This window comes from Lissotriton helveticus, chromosome 4_1 (genome assembly GCF_964261635.1).
Source record: "Lissotriton helveticus chromosome 4_1, aLisHel1.1, whole genome shotgun sequence".
Classification (NCBI taxonomy): domain Eukaryota; kingdom Metazoa; phylum Chordata; class Amphibia; order Caudata; family Salamandridae; genus Lissotriton; species Lissotriton helveticus.
Genome location: NC_136063.1, coordinates 140422893 through 140444206, shown reverse-complemented (window position 1 = coordinate 140444206; position 21314 = coordinate 140422893). Strand labels below are relative to the sequence as shown.

The 21314-nt window shown below is 46.6% G+C and overlaps 1 protein-coding gene across 1 annotated transcript in view; it reads right to left on the bottom strand.

Annotated features, from left to right (window-relative positions):
- Nucleotides 1–527: 527 nt before the first annotated feature.
- Nucleotides 528–21314, bottom strand: part of LOC144827962 (alanine aminotransferase 2-like) — a 158352-nt gene continuing 137565 nt past the window's right edge. Inside the window, exons 8-11 of the mRNA XM_078686119.1 lie at nucleotides 11600–11736; nucleotides 7237–7411; nucleotides 3265–3420; nucleotides 528–644 (exon numbers count right to left, since the gene is read on the bottom strand). Of these exons, the coding sequence (XP_078542245.1) occupies nucleotides 528–644; nucleotides 3265–3420; nucleotides 7237–7411; nucleotides 11600–11736 (585 nt within the window). The remainder of the gene's footprint in view (nucleotides 645–3264; nucleotides 3421–7236; nucleotides 7412–11599; nucleotides 11737–21314) is intronic.

The window sequence follows — 21314 nt, the reverse complement described above, 5'->3', positions numbered from 1 at the left end:
CGGAACATTCCAAAGCGGGTGGAAAGGGAGGGGAGTCAAAAGGGGAAGAAAGGAGCAATCCAAGTTACAACAAAGAAGTCATGAAGGCCAGGAAGAAATGGGAAGGAGGTTAGAAATTAGATTAGAAAAGAGGGCAGTACAGTTTGAGATTGGGTTGGAAACAAGACCATTTGTAGCTGAACCACCTAGAGCAGTGGGATCCAGGTCTGTACTTCTGGAAGTCAAGTTTCCCTACTGAGGCAAAGGCATTAACTTATTGAGCATGTACACTAAGTCCCCCTACAACCAAGGCATTAATAGATAGCTCCCAGCTTTCATGAGGTTTCCTCAAATTATCTTGGGTAGAACCAATCTAAAGGTCGGGGGTATACATTTGTGTATGTCGATCACCTACCTTTCAACTATTGCTGCGCAATAGTGTGCACGGTGGAGGCAGAGAGACAGTGGCCTGGAGGAGATAAAAAGGGGAGCCAAAAGGTGGCTACCTCAGGATTCAAGGTGTGTGGCACCACCGAGTGCTGTGGAACTCACCTGAAGTGGTAGGTGCCGTCACGCTGCCCGAATCCACTGCCTGGAACCACGCAGATTCCAGTGTGTTCCAGAAGCTTCATGCAGAAGAACATGTCTGGAGCCTGACCTTGAGCCTGTGGACGAGAGGACAACCCTGTTTAATGGATGCCCGCTTTGGCCTTCAACCATCCCAGCCAATGAGTACCTCAGCAAACCCGAGATACAGCCAATGAATGCGGCCGCAGCACTGCAGAGGGGCCAGTGAGTGTAGCCCCAATACTGAAAGTCAGCCAATGGGTACAGCTTCAAAGGATAGAGGCAGCAAGACTGACATTTATCCAATCAGAGCAGCAGCAAAACAGTGAGGCAGCAAATGGGTCGAAATTCAAGACAGCTAATCGGTGTAGCTACCAGGTCGACAATGGGTGCAACACAATCACTGCCTGGAAAGCGATGAAAGGAAGACCAATACTGCTACTACCTAAGGCCTGCAGCTCCATCGGCCACCTAAAGTACAGAAGTAGTGCTGTCACACAACAAATGGCTACACCAGCACCAATCCGCGTCCAAAGGGTGCTTCTGAGCACCATCGTGGAATCAACTGGAACATCAGTTTCCCGAGCCAGCACTCACAGTCACTCCACTCTCAATGTGCGCAGGATCCAATGACAACGGAGAGACCACACACTCAACAGAGAACAGCTCACAAATGCAGCTGAACCTTGGGCAAGGAAGCCCCGGGAAGTGCAGGAACCAGCGCCTGGTTTCTCAACCCAGAGCCTGTCATGATGGTCATTGTGAGTTTCACCAAGTGTATAGCTACTGGAAGGTGCTGGGATAAAGTGGAGCCAGAGGGCGAGCTGAAAGTACTCTGCATACCATGAAAGGGGAGTCTCAGGCAGGCACAAGTATCACCGTCAGCACCATCGGGTACTTTACTTATTCATTCTTAGAGCTCTAGGTGAGCTCCCTCAGTACCTTACTAATGCCTTCTGAGAACGCAGGGTGAGTCGGCTCCATTCAACATCAACAAGGAAACATTGCAGTATGGTCTGGAGAGTGAGTGAGCCCAGCTCCACTCAAGATCACCAGAGTCTTACCGAAGCATCCTCTGAAGACTGGCTAAGCTCACCTCCCTCCAGCACCACAGTAACCTACCAAAGCGTCCTCAGAATACTGGGTGGGCCCAGCATCCTCCACCATCACCAGTAATTTATTACATGATCTTCAGAACACTGGGTGGTCCCAGCTGCCCCCAGCATCACCAGTAACTTATTACAGCATCCTTAGAACCCAGAACACAGGGTGGGCCCAGCACCCTCTGCCATCATCCAGGAACTTGCTACAGCTTCCTCAGAAGAATGGGTACGTTCAACTCCCTTCAACATAAACAAGGTGACCTTGAATGATCCTCTGTGTTGTGGGCGAGCCCAGATCAATACAAAATGAATGAAGCCTCCTCAGAACACTTGGTGAGGAAACTTCTTCACATCATCCCAACAAACTCAGCACAGCATCCTCTGACCAATGAGAGCCCAGCTCCATCAATCATCACAAGAAGTGTACTGAAACACTCCCATACATCTGATTGAGACCAGCCTCAGGCAATGCTACCACAGAGTTACTGAAGTATCCGCAGAACACTGAGTGAGCACAACTCCTCCTTAGACCACCACAAATTTACTGAAGAATCCACTGAATACCGAGTGAACCCTGCTACAGCTAAAAGATGTCAAACTCTCTGAACACTGAGCGAGCACTGCTCCAACTATGAGATCACACACTCACTGAAGACTCCTCTGAACCCTTAGTAAGCCCTGTACAAACCAAGAGATCACAGACTCACTGAAGACTCCTCTGAACCCTGAGTGAGCACTGCTCATTCCAATAGATCACACACTCACCGAAGACTCTTCTGAACACTAAGTGAGTCCTGTCCCAACCAAGAGATCACAAACTCACTGGACTCCTCTGAACCCTGAGTGAGCACTGTTCATTCCAAGAGATCACAAACTCACAAAGACTCCTCTGAACACTGTGTGAGCTCTGCTCCAACCAAGAGATCAACAACTCACTGAAGACTCCTCTGAACACTGAGTGAGCTCTGCTCCAACCAAGAGATCACAAACTCACTGGACTCCTCTGAACACTGAGTGAGCCCCGCTCCAACTAAGAGATCGCAAACTCACTGAAGACTCCTACGATCACTGAGTGAGCCCTGTCCCAACCAAGAGATCACAAACTCACTGGACTCCTCTGAACACTGAGTGAGCCCCGCTCCAACTAAGAGATCGGAAACTCACTGAAGACTCCTATGATCACTGAGTGAGCCCTGTCCCAACCAAGAGATCACAAACTCACTGAAGACTTCTCTGATCACGGAGTGAGTCCTGTTCTAGCCAAAAGATCTCAAACTTACTAAAGAATTCTCTGAACACTGATTGAACCTTTCTCCATTCAAAAAATCTCAAACTCACTGATGAATCCTCCGACAGCAGCATCCTGACATTCACTGATTCCATCTCTAATGGTTATTTTCTGTGTCACCTCTGCAGCTGTAGCGTCCTGTGAACAATTATTGTCCCCAGCGCTAGCAGTCCAACATTTTAATACGCTGTATCCAAAGGACTGTCCTGTGACAGTGTTGACACTCTTCAGGTGTCGGTCAAAGCAGGGCAAATCTGATGGTCCCTTACCTGTGCCAACAACATGCTTTCAGAACCCATGAAGGTTTCTATCAAAGTAGTTCCTTACCTCTGCCAACTTCACGGCCTTCTCTGGGATTTCAATCCTGGGAAAAGAGTACATCGCTCCCTGGACAGGGTTGCATCGGATTCCGGGTGCCTTATTCAGGATTTCCTCCGTCAGTGAGGCCTTCTCTGCCAGGTTACTTAGAACTGTCTTCCTCTCCTGCAGTGTGGAATGACAAAGCACAGACTCAATCATGGCATTATTAGATATATCGAGCATCATGCATCGTTAATTTTATCACACACTAAGCACTGAAGACAAGAGGTTTCTCAGTCTCAGTGGTAAGAGTGATCAGAAGAAATGGAGAACCTCACACTAGACAGTGGATCTGTAATTGGGTTCCTCAAACTTTCGGTTGTGGAGACCAGTTTTTATATAGTCATGTGTAACTTTACTGGTGGAAGATGAGTCTTTGGAGCCCCAATAAATTCTTCACACTATGGAATGGGAGGAGTGTCATTCAAAAACTCTAGAATGTGAGAAATAATGAAAGGACTATCACTCAATGACTCTGGAATATAAAAACTAACAATGAGAATATCACTCAATGACAAATGAATAGAGTCACTTTGACCGCCTCCTTCACCCTGTGGTCAGTCAAGAAAATCGCTCAGTTCCTTCCTGTTGATCTGTTAAGGACAATTATTATTGGTCTGGTTCGATCTAGAATGAACTATTGTAACGGTCTGTACCAGAATCTACCAAGGTAATCATTGAATAAACTTCAATTCCTACAAAACGTAAGAGCTCGCATTTTGGCGACGGTCCCTAGAAACAGATCAGCCTCCCAAGCTCTAAAAAACTGCATTGGCTCCTGGTAGAAAAAACAGATTGTCTTTCAAGACCTCTGCATGACCAATAAAGCTCTCCATGACCTCGGCCCTGATTATCTGAAAAATAGATTTAGATGGTAATGCCCAGGAAGAAATCTTTGCTCCTGCTCAGCAAGATATCTATTATTCCCCACCTACATACTGGCCACCTGGGGAGCTAGGAGCTTACACCCACATGCATCAAAGTCAATTGCATTCACAAACGGTGCGAATCGCAATTTTCGGCCGTTTGCGAATGCAATTGACTAATTTTGAATGCATCATGCATTTCGCAATTTTAAGAATCGCAACCGTGTTGCGATTTCTAAAATTGCGATTGCATTTAAGAAATCGCAATTTCAGATTTCTTAAATGCAATGCATGATCACTTTTTGGAAGTGGTAAAATAGCATGAAGGTGACCTTCATGCTAATTTACCAAAAACGTACAAATATGCAAATATTGCATTTCTGAAAGTATTAATTTACACACACACATGCCCTTGTGGGCATGTGTGTGTGTCTAAATTGCATTTGAAGTTACATTTCAGGGGTGCAGGGAGGGGTTCTTTGGACCCCCCCTGCACCCTTGAAATTGCATTCCATTTTGCGAATCGCAATTTGAAATTCGCAAAATATGAATGCCTTCCCATTCATTCCTATGGGCCTTTTGGCCCATAGGAATCAATGGGAAGGGTTTTCCTTAATTGCGATTCGCAAATTGTGAATCGCAATTAAGGAAAAATACCGAATCGCAAAAGAAATGCGAATTTTTAATGCATTGCAGTTTGCGATTTCTAAATTGCGATTCCCAATTTTTCGCAATTTAGGAATCGCAAACGGGTGCAATGATGCATGTGGCCGAAAGTGTGTTGTAAGTAGCAGGTACCGTTGGAGGTAAAAAGGGCCCCATCTTTACTGAGGTTCAGGAAGAACTTAAAGACTTGGCTTGTAAGGCATTATTAGTATCCCCATTTTTCTCTCATTTTAATTATTTAATCTGCTTTTTTGAGCAGCCCCAAGATGCCCTTGGGCATTTGTGTGCGTTTCATCAATATTAAAATGAAATCAAATTAAAATCATCATCATCATTGGTAACTTTATTTCGGTTGAAATAGACCATAAAAGTGCAGGTAAAATACATACATAGAAGCACAAGTAGATAAAACAATAAATAACCTGACCAGTAAAATGTAAACCTAAAAATAGATTAAACATTAATAGTTATCAAGATATACAAAATAGAATATTGAAATAGACATGAATATCATAAAAAAAATCCGTCTATGCCACATGCCAATTAGGAACGGTGAGACAGCAAAAACAATAGGGGGGTGGGTATCATACCTTAGGACCCTACAAGCTTGGGCACATTGACTGAAGCCTAAATTTCTACTAAATGGAATCAGCCAACATTTCCTTGTTACCTGATAAACAGGGCAAAAAAACAAAACATGGAATACATCCTCTCGCTTATAAATTAAAATCAAATCATGAATCTGGAACATTAGAAATAATGGGAGGAATATCATTCAATGGCTCTAGAACGTGAGAACTAGCGGGAGGAATATCATTCAATGACTCTGAGACATGAGTGAGCTAATTAAAGATTTACCATTCATTGACTCAGGAACATGAGCGAGCTAATGAGAAGAATATCATTTAGTGACTGAGGAATATGTGTGAGATAATTAATGGAATATCATTCAATCACTCTGGCATATGAGTGAGCCCGTGAGATCAATATCTTTAAATTTCATGGGAATATGAGTGAGCTAATGAGAGGAATATCAGTGAGAGGAAACATCCAGAAGCCCGCGGCCAGACCCACGCATTCCAGAAGCCCTCAAGCGTAACCACAGGTGCCCGAACAAAGCATTTGCCTAAACCACCCATATGCGTGGTTAAGGCAAATGCCCTCTAGTGTTCGAGATGGGCGGTGACTCTAAACACGAACAGGAGTGTTGGAACGGGAAGTGGACACAGACAGGTAAGTGGGGTTGGGGCAGGTCTGATGGTCGCTTTCGGGGGGGGGTAGTGTCAAGTTTTTAGGGCTCACGTATGGGGGAGTCAGGGTACTTTTAAGGAGGGGTCAAGTTTTTAGGACTCAAGGAAGGAGAACGGGGTTGGGGTAGGTTTATGGCTGGGTTTGGAGGAGTATTTAAGGAATGGGGCATTTTTAGGACTCAGGGCAGGTAGGGGATTTGTAATTTAGGGCTTATGGTGGGGGTCAGTAGGGGGTTTGTAATTTAGGGCTTTGAGTGGGGGATGCGGGTCAGAGTAGTGGCAAGCTTAGCCACGCATACACCCTTACCATTCATGCCTTTACCACGAAATTGCGCTGTAAAGGCATGCGTCATAAAGGAATGCGTCGACAAGTCGCATTAGTGGTTCGGGTTACGTAGTAGAGGCACATGTGGTTAAGCCTTGCGTGCCTCTATCATACAACCATTAGTGACAGTCTCAAGAACATGAGTGAGCTAAAGAATAACTTAACAATATAAAGTAAGCTAATAAGAGCAACGTCATTGAGTGCCAGAGGAATATAAGGCGAGCTAAGGAGCAGGTCATTCGCTTGATGATTCAAGAAGGTGTGTTCAGAGCAGTCATTGGCTGGCTGAGGAGTATGAAGTGAGAGAGCACCATTGGATGACTAAAATGAGATGGTCTAGGGAAGGAATATCACTGACGGAAATACATTGAAGTAACAAGAGGGGACGCAAAGGGATGACTCGGGTTGTCGAGAGAACGTCATTGTAATAGGTGCGATTTGAGGTCTCGAGAAGCAGAGGTGACTCAACTCATGAGGATGTCATCGACCTCAGGAAGTAGGAAGAATGTGACTGGATAAAACCAGAGAGGGGTTGATGAGGTCATCTCAATATTATGGCTTCACATGGTACAGTCTAGTGACTCAGTCATTCCACAGTACTCTAATTTTCCACAGTTCGCAGCATACCTGAATTAAATTCTAAAATGTAGGTTTTCACTCCATGTACCTCCTTCATTATTTATATATAAATAAAGCTAAAGAGATGTGCACTCTACACCCAACCAGTCTTTGCTCGTCTTCCCCTGGAGTCTAATTTTCACAATGATCCATAAACAAGTTCTTCAGAACCTGAACCCGGATGAATCAAACCAAAATTAAAATGCCAACTTACAGCAGCAAACTGTTCGTATGAGGGGTCTCCTGGCTGAGGCGGGTTCATGATGACGTCAAGAAGAGCCTGACCTATGGATGGCGTGCAGAGGCACATGGACGCCAGCCTAGTGAGCTGTTGCTTCACTCCCGGGTCCATGTTGATGACCTCCATGTAACCCCCACGGAATCCACACCTACGAGGCACCGAGAGAGACACAGGTTTAAGAAGAAATCTGTCAGCACTGAAGTGTATAGTCTAAAATAAATCAAGTTATCATAATCCTCACTCCTTATATCTTTAGACACCAGGAGGGGCCATGGGCAACGAGCTCTTGACATTTGTAAATAAATATTAGCACATGCATCAGATATAATCCACTCGAACCCATGGAGGAAAAAGCATCACAACAGGTTTTACCTTTGCAAATTTGAAAAGGGAAATGGGGAAAAAGATTGAATGCAAAGCGGTTTTCTGGTAAAATAATTACTCCCTAGAGAACAGCGAGAGTTTTCTTTCACCGAGGAATGTGACATTAAATCATTTAAAAAATTGATAACCTTTTCTTACATTTTTTCAAATCGCTAAATAACTCGTAAAACTTAAAAAACACAAATTTTACTTTAAAAAAATATATAATTTTTTATTGAATTTTAACAACGTGTAATCATAAACATTGTACTTGCAACCATCTTGGTAGTACGCATAAATATTCTGCACAATGGTTATACATTGACAGGATGTCACACACCCATATCTTTTTCTGTTCCCTTACACACGGTCTGTGCAGCGCACTATTCGATGTCCCCCTCTCATCCGTGGCTACGCTAGGTGCATGGACATTAAGGCGTTCCTCAATTCTAATAATCATTCCACCCCACTTCTACAGGTCTTCATCCACTTTATTATCTTTTTTTGGTATGTTTCATTTGTTGGATATCCGCGACCACCCATTACAATATATCCTTCCACAGCTCCATCTAGGGATTGGGGGTGGCGGGGGTGTGATGCCACCTAATTCTGCATTCAGGCATCACAAAATCAAGCGCCAACATGCACTTTCCAATTTTTCCTCTTCTATTCCTTTAGGATATCTAGCAGGCACATCTGTACCGTTCCTTCCACCCTGATCGCCTTGATACGTGTTAATTGCCCCTATAGCCAGTAGCTTGCCATGGCGGGGCATACCCAGGTCATGTGCAGAAAGTCTCAGTGACCCGACAAATTACTACTTTCCCCCTTAGCTGTCCTGCCTTGGGGGTCTCAGTGACCCCACACATTTGGGCTTGCCTCCTTAGCTGCTATGTTGTGGGGGTCTCAGCAACCCCCACCAATTTGTTTGCGTGCTCTGCTAGCAACCCTATTGCAGCGTCTCAGTGGCCTCATCGGTCACTTATCACCCGAAGGGCTTGCTCTTCACCTGTCCAGGCAGGCGAGTCTTGATTGATTTGCAGTCACACGTCGTGGTACTCTATGAACTATAAAACAACCCACTATCAGGACCAGAGATAAGCATGGGTAGGGTGGGCAGTTGCCCAGGCCCCGCGCACCAGTGTGTCACAGTTGAACAAGTTACTTACCTTCGGTAATGCTTTTTCTGGTGGATACAGTATCTGCCTGTGGATTCCTCACCTTGTGAATATCCCCTGAGCAGCAGCCATTCGGAATTTTTTGTAGCTCTCCACACCGGCAAAGTCATGGACGACATCACAGAGGGTACGACTCCGCTCGCGACCCCGCTGACATCACTGGATCCATAATAGGGCCTCGTTGGCGTGATGACGTCAGTTCTGCCCCTTTTTTCCATGCTCCCGAGGCACACGGACAAACCGACATGAACAAGTGTAGTATACACAGTACACAGTATTTGAACCAACACACATAGTGTGAAAACAACTCAAATGGTAAACATAATTAAACATTTCCATAGGAAAATACAACATAAATACTTGCAGGTATAGAAGAGTGCACAACGGGGAGGGGGGTGGGCATGTGAGGAATCCACAGGCAGATACTGTATCCAACAGAAAAAGCGTTACCGAAGGTAAGTAACTTGTTCTTCTGATGGATACATCTGCCAGTAGATTCCTCACCTTGTGAATAGAATCCCACAGCAGCCCCCACTCCCGGAGGAGGGTGTCCACTCATCAATACCAGAAAATCCTGGAGGACAGAGCGCGCAAAGTGGCCGTCCCTCCTCACTTCAGAATCTAAGCAGTAATGCTTCACGACAGTGTGGAGGGAGGCCCAAGTTGCCGCTCTGCAAATGTCCTCTACAGGAACACCCCTAGACAAAACATATGTAGAAGACTTTGCTCTAGTAGAGTGAGCTTTTATACCCTCTGGAGGTTCCTGACCAGCCAGTGCGTAGCAAATCTTAATGCACAAGATAATCCATCTTGAAAGTGTGCGCTTGTGCACAGCTCTTCCTTTTCTGCAGCCAGCAAGTCCAACAAAAAGCTGGTTGTCCACACAATAGTCTTTAGTCCTATCGAGATAAAAGCTCACCGCCCTCTTAGGGTCGAGACGGTGAAGCCACTCCTACTCCCTGGAAGGGTGAGGGGGAGGATAGAAAGTAGGAAGGTAATAGACTGCCCGAGATGGAAAGGAGTAACCACCTTAGGCAGAAAAGCACCCCTGGTCCTGAGTACCATTCTTTCAGCATGAATGGTCAAGAATGGGGGTTTCGAACTTAGTGCTTGAAGCTCACTTACCCTCCTTGCCGAGCTGATTGCAATAAGAAAAACTGTCTTAAAGGACAGTAGCCTCATGGGACACTTGTGCAAAGGTTCAAAGGGTGAACCCATTAAGTAGGTCAACACAAGATTTAAGTCCCATTGAGGCACAATAAAAGGAATAGGAGGGAATTTGTTGGTAAGACCCTCAAGTAAAAGTATAACAATAGGTGACTTAAACAAAGACAGCTGGTCCGGCAAACAGAAGAATGCCAACAAGGCCGATAAATAACCTTTAACAGTAGTCACAGCAAAACCCTGCTGGGCCAAATAAAGAGCAAATTGAAGAATATTGGACAAACGAGCTCTTAAGGGGTCAATAGACTTCTCTCCACACCTTGAAACAAATTTAGACCATCTATAAGAATAAATTGACTTGGTGGAAAGCTGCCTGGCAGAAAGAATAGCATCCACCACATCAGGCAGGAGAGAAAAAGAACTCCGGTTGCCCCGTTCAATCTCCAGGCATGAATGCGCAAGCTCTGGAGATGGGGGTGTAGAACCTGCCCCTCCATCTGAGAGAGGATATCTGCCCTGAAAGGGAGACGGAGCGGCGGGCACGAGGAGAGGTAGAGAAGATCTGTGTACCACACCCTTCTTGGTCAATCCGGGGCGATCAATATGACTTGGACCCGTTCCTGGCGAATCTTCCTCAGAACCCGAGGGGGTATGGGAGGAAACGCGTAAAGGAGTTGTGAACCTCAACTCAACTGAAACCCATCCCCCAAGGCTCCCTGCATCAGATACTAAAGACTGCAGAATGACGGGCAGTGAGCGTTCTCGTGAGTGGCGAACAGGTCCACCTGAGGAGTTCCCCAGCAGACGTGACGAACCACCTCTGGATGAAGTCTCCACTCGTGGTCAGCCGAGAACTGCCGACTGAGACTGTCTGCACGCACGTTCAGAACTCCGGCCAGATGATTTGCCATCAGACAAATCTGATGGTCCTGAACCCAATGGAACTGACGTCATCACGCCGACGAGGCCCTATTATGGATCCAGTGACGTCAGCGGGGTCGGGAGCGGAGTCGTACCCTCTGTGACGTCGTCCATGACCTCGCCGGCGAGGAGAGCTAGAAAAGATTCCGAATGGCTGCTGCGCAGGGGATAATCACAAGGTGAGGAATCTACTGGCAGATGTATCCATTAGAAAGGCCATTGTGGCACACACCTCCTCTAGTGCCCCCTGCCAATCCAACTGAAAGATAGAGGTCTCATTACAATTGGGCCCACGGAGTCGGCCCCCTCCCTGAGCCTTGCTGACCTGGTGTAGGGAGACAAAGCCTGAGGTGGGGGCTACTCTGGTCCCAGGTACAAGGAACCCTCCTGCTAGCTGCCTTTTCAGAGGCCCACTGGATGTCAAGCAGTTTAGCTCCATCCCACTGATAAGCACCTCTCCCACCTTCAGCCCTTTCTGAGCTGTAAAAAGGGTGAGAAAGAGGGTCTGCAGCCCAGGAGGGGTCCGCACAAACTGCTTAAGTGTCATCTATTGAGATGCAAACAGGACTCAATGTGTCACCTTGTATACAAATTAAAGAGGCCACCCTGATTCCCGTTCTCCCCGGGAAGCAAAATTTCCTCGAACCATCACTGCCAACAGCGTGTCATCTAATGCCAAACAAAGTGCTGTTTTACCAGCAGGCACTTACTCTCCCATGAAGCCCTTGGAGATAGAGTGGAAGGATGCCAATTCCAGGCTGTTGGAGTACTTGGGGCCCATCTCGAAGACCACCTTCTTGAAGGAGTGGAATGCACAGCCCTGAGCGTAGACGTTGTCCTGGTACACCTGGGAGATAATGACAGAAAGGAGCCAATCACCAGAGGCATTATTCGTAATAATTTAACAAGGCCTACGGCCCAATCCCTGCTCTAGGTATAATTCTCTGACGTGCCAATACCTACTCGCCATTTTCTGCAATAACAAAATGCACTGTGCAAATTTGTCCTGGAGCAGAGCTCATTTGCATACACATGCCACGCCCACCACCCCCTATCTTGCCGTCAAGCAAACTGTGAAACACATTAGCAAGGCTGGACTGGCCGTACCAGGAATCAGGCGTTTTCACAGGAAGCTGAAAGGTTGGGGAGCCTCTTTGCTTACTGGGGGCTGGTTTTGTAGCAGTGCTGCAGTTTAAAAGCACTGCAGAATTTGTTGCATATCCAACAGTTTCCAGGCAACAATAAAAGTGTCAAGATAACCGATAATTAATGTACCTGCCGGAGAGAGGGCCTGATTCACAGAACTAACTTAAGACAAAATCCTAAACTTACTCCCATTTTGGTATTCACAGAAGGCACTTACTCATTTTGGTATTCACAGAAGGCACTTACTCATTTTCGTATTCACAGAAGGCACTTACTCATTTCGGTATTCACAGAAGTTAGGAGTCCTATCTTTAGGACTCCTAAAAGTCTTCTGTGAATACCGAAAGTCTTAAAGTTAGGATTTTTCTCTGTTTAAGAGTAGTAAAGTTAGGACTCCTAACGTTAGGACTCCTAAGCTTGATGAAGTTGGCTCGTACCAGCATTGTGAATCTTCCGACTGTGGTTCCTAGGAGCCAACGTGTAAGCAGGTGCTGTTAATATTTGTTTACTTCGGTAAAAGTGAGGAGAATACCGTTGCCGACTTTGTATTCATTATGTTGTTCAATAGTGTCCTTTTTGTGCATTTGATTATAAAATCATTATATACTTTTTAGCAATATAAATTTTTCTTAAACCGAGGGAAACGTGTTGTAGGGTTAATGTTATTGCCAAGAGGTAGGAATGTTAATGACGGGTTCTAAAGAATTTTGCAATAGAATGCTATGAGGAGGTGGGCAGAGTTGGTTGAGGAGGTCGAGTACTGCGCTCTTCACTCGCGGGTTTTCCATCGATGTAGTTGAATATTAGCTATGACATTGAACACTTTTGCGTGCAGGACTTCATTACAACAAAGGGCCAACCCGAAGGGGCAGTGGCAGCGTTGTACCCAAGAAATCTCTACAGTCCGTGCATGAAAGCGTGACCCAAGGCCCAAACACTCACCCAGTTATATGACTTGGCTAGAAAACTATGGGCCGGCCCTATATCAGCGCTTCAGTGCCCCACAAAGGGGTAGTACAAATGCTGTTATACAATACATTCTTATCGGTTCTAACCTTTCCACTAAATAAAATCACATTTCCGATCTGGGAACCTGCGAATGAGGCAACGTATTAACATGACTCGTTCATTCTCCGTTGTATACAAGTACAACTTCCATAAAAAGGCGTGTCCCTCAGAGTCCATTTTTGCCAGGAGGCCCGTGGCCCACTGGCGCAGGCCATTCATTCATTTGAACCTCCACATACTGTGAGTCAAGCTGGACTCTGACTGTGACCAATGTAAGTGCTCTTAATAAAATCAGCCACAATACCATGTATGTATGGTTTCCTGTGATTGATTAATGATTCGCCTCTGGCAGTACCGACTGCAGTCTGTAATATAGCCACAAGGTAGTACTAGTGGCACCACAGAATCATATTTACCTTTCATCACCCACTACTACAGGTACAAAAACGAACGTATTCATCCTTATTTTTCACTCAAATATGTTATGTTAAGTGTTTTTGTGAAGCACTCCAATGCCCCCAAAGGTGTCTTGGCACTAGTTAAGGGAAGGTGAATGGATGAGTGTTAGACTTGGCATCTTTTGACATGTTTCCCCTGAGGTTTTGCTTTCTGACTTCCCTGTTTTGAATCTGTTTTTGCTGACATAGTGTGTCTGCTCACTTTTCTCACTGATGATCAGTGGTAAAGTGCAAGTGCTCCTGTGGTAAATTGTGTTATGGATTGGTGTTTCCATAATTGGATATTTGATTTACTTGTTAGTCCCTAGTAAAGTGCACTGAGTGTGTCAGGGCCTGTGAATCAAATGCTACTAGTGGGCCTGTAGCACTGATTGTGCCACCCACATGAGTAGCCCAGAAAATGTAACTCAGACCCGCCATTGCGGAGTCTGCACTCAGTTTGTAACTGCCGACTTGGCCAGTGCACCCACTTGCCAGTCCCTCACCTTCCATTTTCTTACATGTCAGCAACCCCTAAGGTAATACCCAAAGTACCCCTATGGTCTAGGTGCAGTGTATGTGAAAGGTAGGACATGCCCTGGTGTGTGTGTGGCATGTCCCGATAGCGAATTACAGCCAAATTTGTTTTTCGCCATTTCAAGGTTACCTGTTCCCCATAGGACAGAATAGGGAGTTTGTTTATAACATCTAATAAAACGTAACTGGCCTGGAGAATTAGGTAGGAAAATAAAGTTTAGTGTGCCTGAACTCAGAATCTAAAGATGCATCTTTTCGTGAAGGTGATTTTTACATTCTGTGTTTGAAAATACCACTTTTATAAAGTAGGTATTTTCTTGCTCAGCATCCTGTGTGCCTCTGCTGGAATGTGGTTCGCGTGTATGGGTTTTGGATGACAGAAGGCCTGGGACAGGAGCGGCTCCAGAAAGTCTAGGGGGTCAGGAAAGGGCTGAATAGGCCTGGGCTGCAATTGGGAAAGGGGGAGGAGATTTCTTTGCACCTCAAAGGGCCTGGTCTGCCTCTGACCGTGCCGTCTCTACCTCCTGCCAGGAAGTCACACCAAAGAAGGCAGAACTGGCTCTGGCTGGGCACAGACACTCTCTCCCTAAGAGTTCAAAGGATTTTGGGATATAAATATTAGGACCCAGACCAAGAATTTCAAAACTCTTTTGGACCAAGAAGACTGCCAAGAAGAAGAGCTGGAGAAGCTGTGAGGAGGAACTACCACATTGCTGTGTTGGCCTGCAGTGGCTGCTTCCATCTTGGGGAGTGAAAGGACTGGACTGATCTTTCTGCAATCTACTTCTGTGAGTGTCTCCAGGGGCTTGAGGTATAGCTTGCCCCCTGTTAAACAAGTCTCAGGAACAGCAAAGACTGCAGACTCTTCTGCCCTCAGCACTGGCGCCTGTGTGTTTTGTGCTGCAACAGAATAACAGCAACCCGACGACGTCTACGACGCTGCTGCCGACTCAGTGTCCTGAAGGCACCACAGAGGGCACCGCCGCAATGTTGCACCGCAACCATGGTCTCATCGACGATGCTTTCTGCTGCTACCACAGAGCCACTGCTCGCACCACGACCCGTGGGCACCGCACTCTGCACCGCCTCGCTTCACGACGACGCCTTGGTATCCCCGACACCGCCGCTCCACGGCGAAATCTACACCGCTGCTTGCACCATGTTTTGAGGGCACCGCTCCTAAAGTTACACAACGCACCGCCCTCATCCCGCACCGCAGCCTTGGCCGACCGACACCATCGACTCCAGCTCGTCAGCCGACAACAGTGCTTCAGCAACGCCGCCGCGGCTGCTTGCACCGTGACCTGCCAGAACTGCAACGAGCACAGCATTCACTTCTCACCGCGACCCTGGTCTCACTTACAATGCTATCTGATGCCACCACCAAGCCGCTGCTCGCACCGTGTCCTGAGGGCACCGCACACGGCACTTCGCTCCTCAGCATGCGACGCCTGCCGACGCCAGCGCTCCTGACTTCAACAGAGAGGAGATCGATCTGCAATGTGTGTTACTTCAAGGCCCCCGACGACTCATGCACTGACCTCCGGAACAGATGCCTGCAGATGCCGTGCTTTCGAAAGCTCAACGAGAGGTCGTCGACGCCCTGCATTTCTAAAAGGTACTGTTTGCAGGTCGTCCTGACACCGTAGCTGGCCCGCGACACCGTGGTCAGCCAGAACTGTTTGAACTTTTTTGCTCACGACACCGGATTGCCCCGGACGGAGCTATTGACATCAAGGAACTATTTTACAAATATATTTTGATAACTTGGTCTGACCACTATCTGATCCTTTTTAGGTTGACTATTCTCCAGCTATCAGATATGCAAACTAAAGCCAGGGACCTGGGCAGAAAATGGCACAAGGTCGCTTGCGATTCCCTTGAACCTTTGCTGGCCAAATCGTTCAGACAGACATCCAATGATCTGAATATCGACGTTTTTAACTTTAACACCAACGTTTCCTCTGCCATTAACTCCAGAGCCCCTCGAAGACCCTTATCTTCATTTAGAACAAAGCCCTCTGCTCCCTGGTTTTCTGCGGCCTTACGCTTAGAAAAAAGTGTAAAGAAAACTGCAACGCAGTTGGAGACGAACGTATGATACTGTCGCCAAAGCCACCTATAGAATGGCTCTAAAAAATGTTTATAAACTCAAGCGTGCCTCTATGAGGGAATATTTCGTCAGCAAAACTAATGCAGGTGAAAACTCGTCCAAAATGCTATTTAAAATTGTGAAGGAATTTGCCAAACCCCCAGCCTTGACGTGTCCGATCCCACATAGTCAAATCCTCTGTGATGGTCTCTCGAATTCCTTTTACGACAACATTGCAGATATCTCTGCCTCTTTCACTCTAGCCTCAGCATCACCCTTGTCAGGCCCCAGGGTCCCTGTTGAGAATGAGTTTGTATCTTTTAAAACCTTGTCCATGGACACTCGACTGACAAGGCTTCGGCTAGGTAAATCGGGGTCACCACTTGACCCCGACCAGGTGCTTAGTACGTTGGCCCCCCTTTTGGCGGGCCCATTACTTTCCATCTGGAATACGTCGTTACTCTCGGGTCAGTTACCCTCCTCATGGAAGCAGGCTATGCTGATCCCCATCTTAAAGAAAGCTGACGCTGACCCCTCAGTGTTCAGCAATTATGGGCCTATCTCGCTTCTCCCTTAGCCAGCTAAAATACTCGAGAAAGTTGTGCAAGAGCAACTAGCCAACTACCTGGAGTCCAGACTACTTTTCCATGACTCACAGTCTGGCTTCAGATCCGGCTTCAGCACAGAGACTGCCCTACTAGAGGTATCTGAGACTATTCGTGAATGCGTGGATGCAGGCGAGGAGGCCATGTTGGTGCTCCTCGATTTATCCGTGGCGTTTGACACCGTCTCGCATGCCATTCTGTTAGATAGACTATTCAGCTTTGGGATACGGGATACCCCTTTAGCCTGGATTAGATCATTTCTGACAAGCAGAACGCAGCGGTCCACCTTCAACCTTTTGTTTCTGAGGATAAACGGCTTACTTGTGGCGCACCGCAGGGCTCTACACTAAGTCCTCTTTTTTCAATGTCTAGCTCTCTTCTCTGGCTGAGGTTGTTGAATCCTGGGGGGTCAGAGTGATCTCTTACGCTGATGACACTCAGCTTGTGTTTTCCTTTAGAGATCACTCTGACGACAGCTTTGCCAACTTTAGACGCTGCCTCATTAACATCTCCTCCTGGATGACTCTCAACACCCTTAAGTTGAACACCGATAAAACTGAGGTGTTATTCTTCAACCAGAGCACCCCACTTCCTTCTATTGTATGGTGGCCCTTGAAACTTAACACTCCCCCAACACCAGTTAAATCAGAATGTAACCTGGGCTTTCATTTTGACAATAAACTGTCATGTGAGATGCAAATTAATAAGATCACCTCAGCTTGCTTCGGTAAGCTCCGCATGATAAGGAAAATTCTTCCTTTTCTCTCCCCTTGACTCGCGCAGGACTGTCATTCATGCTTTAATCCCCTCACACCTGGATTATTCCAACAGACTGTATGCCGGAGCCCCGACTTACATGATTAAACGACTAGAATTGGTTCAGAATGCCGCTGCTAGGCTGATATGTAACATTCCTTATCGCCACTCAATCACCCCGCATCTGTTGAAACTTCACTGGGTGCCAGTTATTTATTGCATCAAATTTAAATCATTAGTCCTTGCTTTCAGGGCACTTAACGACCTTGGCCTGGCCTACCTCAGACGCAGGCTAAAGCCGGTTCAGTCTGCTCATGCTCTGAGATCTAATCATCTCCGCCTTCTCTACTCTCCCCGCTTTCGCCGTTCCAGGACAGGGGGAAGAGCCTTTGCTGTTGTGACGGCTAAATTGTGGAACAGCCTCCCACTGTGTCTTTGGCTGATCACATCTGAACCAGTGTTCCGACGCAAACTGAGAACATGGCTGTTTTCCAAACTATAGCCACGCTTCGCCTGACTCTCTGTTGCTGCCTTAGTCTGTAGCGCCGGGACACCCCCGTTGGGGGTAGCCGCGCGCTTTACAAGCTTCAAAATAAATAAAATAAATAAACTGAAGATTTTTTCGTACTGTATTGTGGATATTTATCGTCTTTAGTCTTGACTTCATTTTAGAAAAATATTGGATATTTTTCTAAACTGGTGTGGTGTCCTTTTGTAGTGCTTACACTGTATTACTGTAGGGTATGTGCAAATGCTTTTCACACTGCCTCTTAAATAAGCCTGACTGCTCGTGCCAAGCTACTAAGGGGGTGAGCAGGGGTTATTTTAGGAGTGTAACTCCCTTATCCTGACTAGAGTGGTGGTTTCTGCCCGACTTTTGCACATGCCCTAGCCAACCAAAAATCCAATTTCTAACAATGAGTCAGATCGAGTGTAACAAAAAGCCAAGTTTCGATGGCCGCCTGCCAAAAGGTCAGGTTGGGCTTTAATGTAAAATGGGGAAATTGTTGCAGTCCTTTTAGGCTCCTAGCACAAACCTTCTTCATCCCACTTGTCAATTTTGAGTCTAAGGACTGAAACAAGTTTGGTTGATGCGGATCTAAGATAACAAGTTGGTGAGTAGTAAGTAATGCACTTTCAGAAAGCCAGGACTAGTTCCATGCAGATCTTTGCATACAATACACAAGGCTTTGAATGTAATCCTCTGTCTCTCCCGAAGCCAGTGAAGCTTCACAATGAACTGGGACACTAACCGGCGTTTGGGGACTTCCCCTAGCAGTCGTGCTGTCGCATTCTGTGGTCTTTGCATTTTGTTCACGACTTAATTGTGGGCATTAAGATAAAGCACATTACAGTAGTCTATTTTGGAGATGACTCAGAAAGTGACCACTGTTTTCTAGAGGTGGTCAGGTAAGAGAGGAAGAATTTTAAAAATAATTTTCAAAGTGAAGAAAGCATCCATGGTTACAGCATTTACTTGATCAGTGTTGGAAAGTTTGTTGTTCAGTAAGACTCGTAAGTTCCAAACCAGCGGCAGCTCCTCCCCAATGGCAGAGGAGCGTCACCCCACTGCCTGGCTCAGAGCCAACAAATGGTAAATAAAACAATGTTCTTGCACTGTTTTTTTTTGCATTTGCCAACTCTAAGTGAATGCTGTAAGGAATGGCAGAGGCACGGGAGGGGGGTGAGTAGGAGTGCTACGTGCACTCATAAAGTGGTCATGTGTGTTTGGCTGGCTGTCTCAGACCCACCAAAACACACATGCAATCTTAAGTTTCTGCTGCCCGGCTGGATTGAGCAGCCAGGCAGCAGAAACCCCCACAGACTCCCTGGCCTGAGCAGAGCATCTTTCTTGCCCACTCAGGCAAATCCCTGCACTGCTCAACAGCATGGTGATTTAGTGGGAGTGTGTCTCAGGGGCTGCTGGGACCCAGGAAGAGGCTGCAAGTAAGTAAAAAAAATTTATGAATCTATTATTTTTAACCCCCATCAGTGAACCCCCTCCCACCACCCCACGCTCCCTCCACCCACCCTACTACCCTTTGTTTTTGGCAGCCGCCACTGTTCCTAACTCAACTAACAGGAATAGGGGTAGGTGCAAGCTCGACAGGCCACTAATCGGGAGTGCAGAATGAAGAGGTGGCTTTTTAGGTCTCGCCTAGCAGTGGAGCGACAATGCGCTGTCCGAGGCTAATAGTAATCGATAAGGATTTCTGAAGTGGAGTGGAAGCCCCGCTCCTCTTTTTGATTGGGTGGCGTCATCATTTATGCTAAACGCTTGCTTTTCATTGAAAATCAGGCTTTTTTGTCACCGCCCTGTCTCCTTTTGGGATGGCCCATCTGGAATTGATTGTTTACTGGCGGGGTTACAATGTGTCCTTCATAACTCCGTAGGCACTGTTTTTCCAGTCAGTCCTGTGATGTCTCCAAACCACCAGTTTCCGTCCCTTGCTGCTCGATTACTTGCTTCATGGCCAACTGCAGAACGCTTGCCTCCTGCGTGTTTCAATTACGGTGTGAAATGCTTATTTTTATTTAACCTGTGCCTTCAGCTTCATGGCGAGTACAGCTTTATTTTTATGTGTCTCGCTGTATTAACTTTAACTTTTTTTTTATGAAGCGCCCCATGTCGCGCTTTCACTTAAATATGCTCCATCCCCCTGCACCCCCTGCTGCATGTACTCCTCGCGTTTAAGAAATCTGCGGGCGCCATTGTTTCCCATTCCTCCCCCCTCCATCAATGCCCTTCGTATGCCTTGTTTCATTTTCACCGGATGCAGTGTCCGCTTTATAGTGTTTGCCTTTTTTTTCCAATATTGGGGCAGCTCACAACCTCTGCCTCAGCACACACGGCGCTACCTCAACTCCGGTTGCAGCAAGTGCTCCAGCCCAATATCCGCCTTCATCACTTTCAGGCTTGCAGCCCCGCCATGGACAAGGGGGAGGAGCAAAAAGGAGGATGCCGCATTTTTTTAACGCCCTGCGCATAACTCGCAATACTCGTCCTGCTCCGTGTCACTTTAAAAATGGGTCCCACGGTTTCCTAAAACTGCGTTGGTAATAGGAAAGCAGGAAAGGGGGGACATAAATTACCCTCGATCTAGTTTTTTTATTATTATTTATTTTTATTAATTATAAAACAAGCAAGGCATAAACAAATACAGAGTGCTGGTACGAGCACGTGGCCAGACAGTGAAGAAGAGAAAAATCAACAAGACATGTAGGGGGGGGAGGATCCATAGGGCGAACAATAAATCAAATTACAATCAGTGAAAACAGGGCTAGGGAGACATTGGGACATCAATGTTATCCATCATTGGGGGAGTGCAGATATCTCCATGGTAGGTATTCCACTGTCCCCACACACTCTGCCATTTCCGTGGACAACCCCGGGCCACATACACAGTTTTTTCACGAAACATGCACCAGTCCATGTTTTCCATCCAAAGTTCGTCCTGAGGTGGTCTTTGCGAACCCCACAACTGTGCAATATCACGTTTTGCTATCATGGCACCTAGGGTCGCCCATTGAGTTTGGGCCACATTATAATCCGTGGGCTCCCAGATATTCAAGAGACAGCGTCTAGCCTCCGGTAGGAGGGAGACACCCGTGACTTCCTCCATCACCTTATACACTCCATTCCAATACGCAACAACCTCAGGGCATTCCCAAAGAATATGAAGAAACGTCCCCACCAAGCCACAGCCCCGCTTGCAGAGTCCCTCCTCAGAAAAACCCATACGTACTAGACGGGAACCAGTGACATATACCCTATGCAGAATCTTAAGTTGGACCAGTCGGAGTCTCGCAGGGATCCCAATCTCCTTAGGCGAGGAGACAGCAG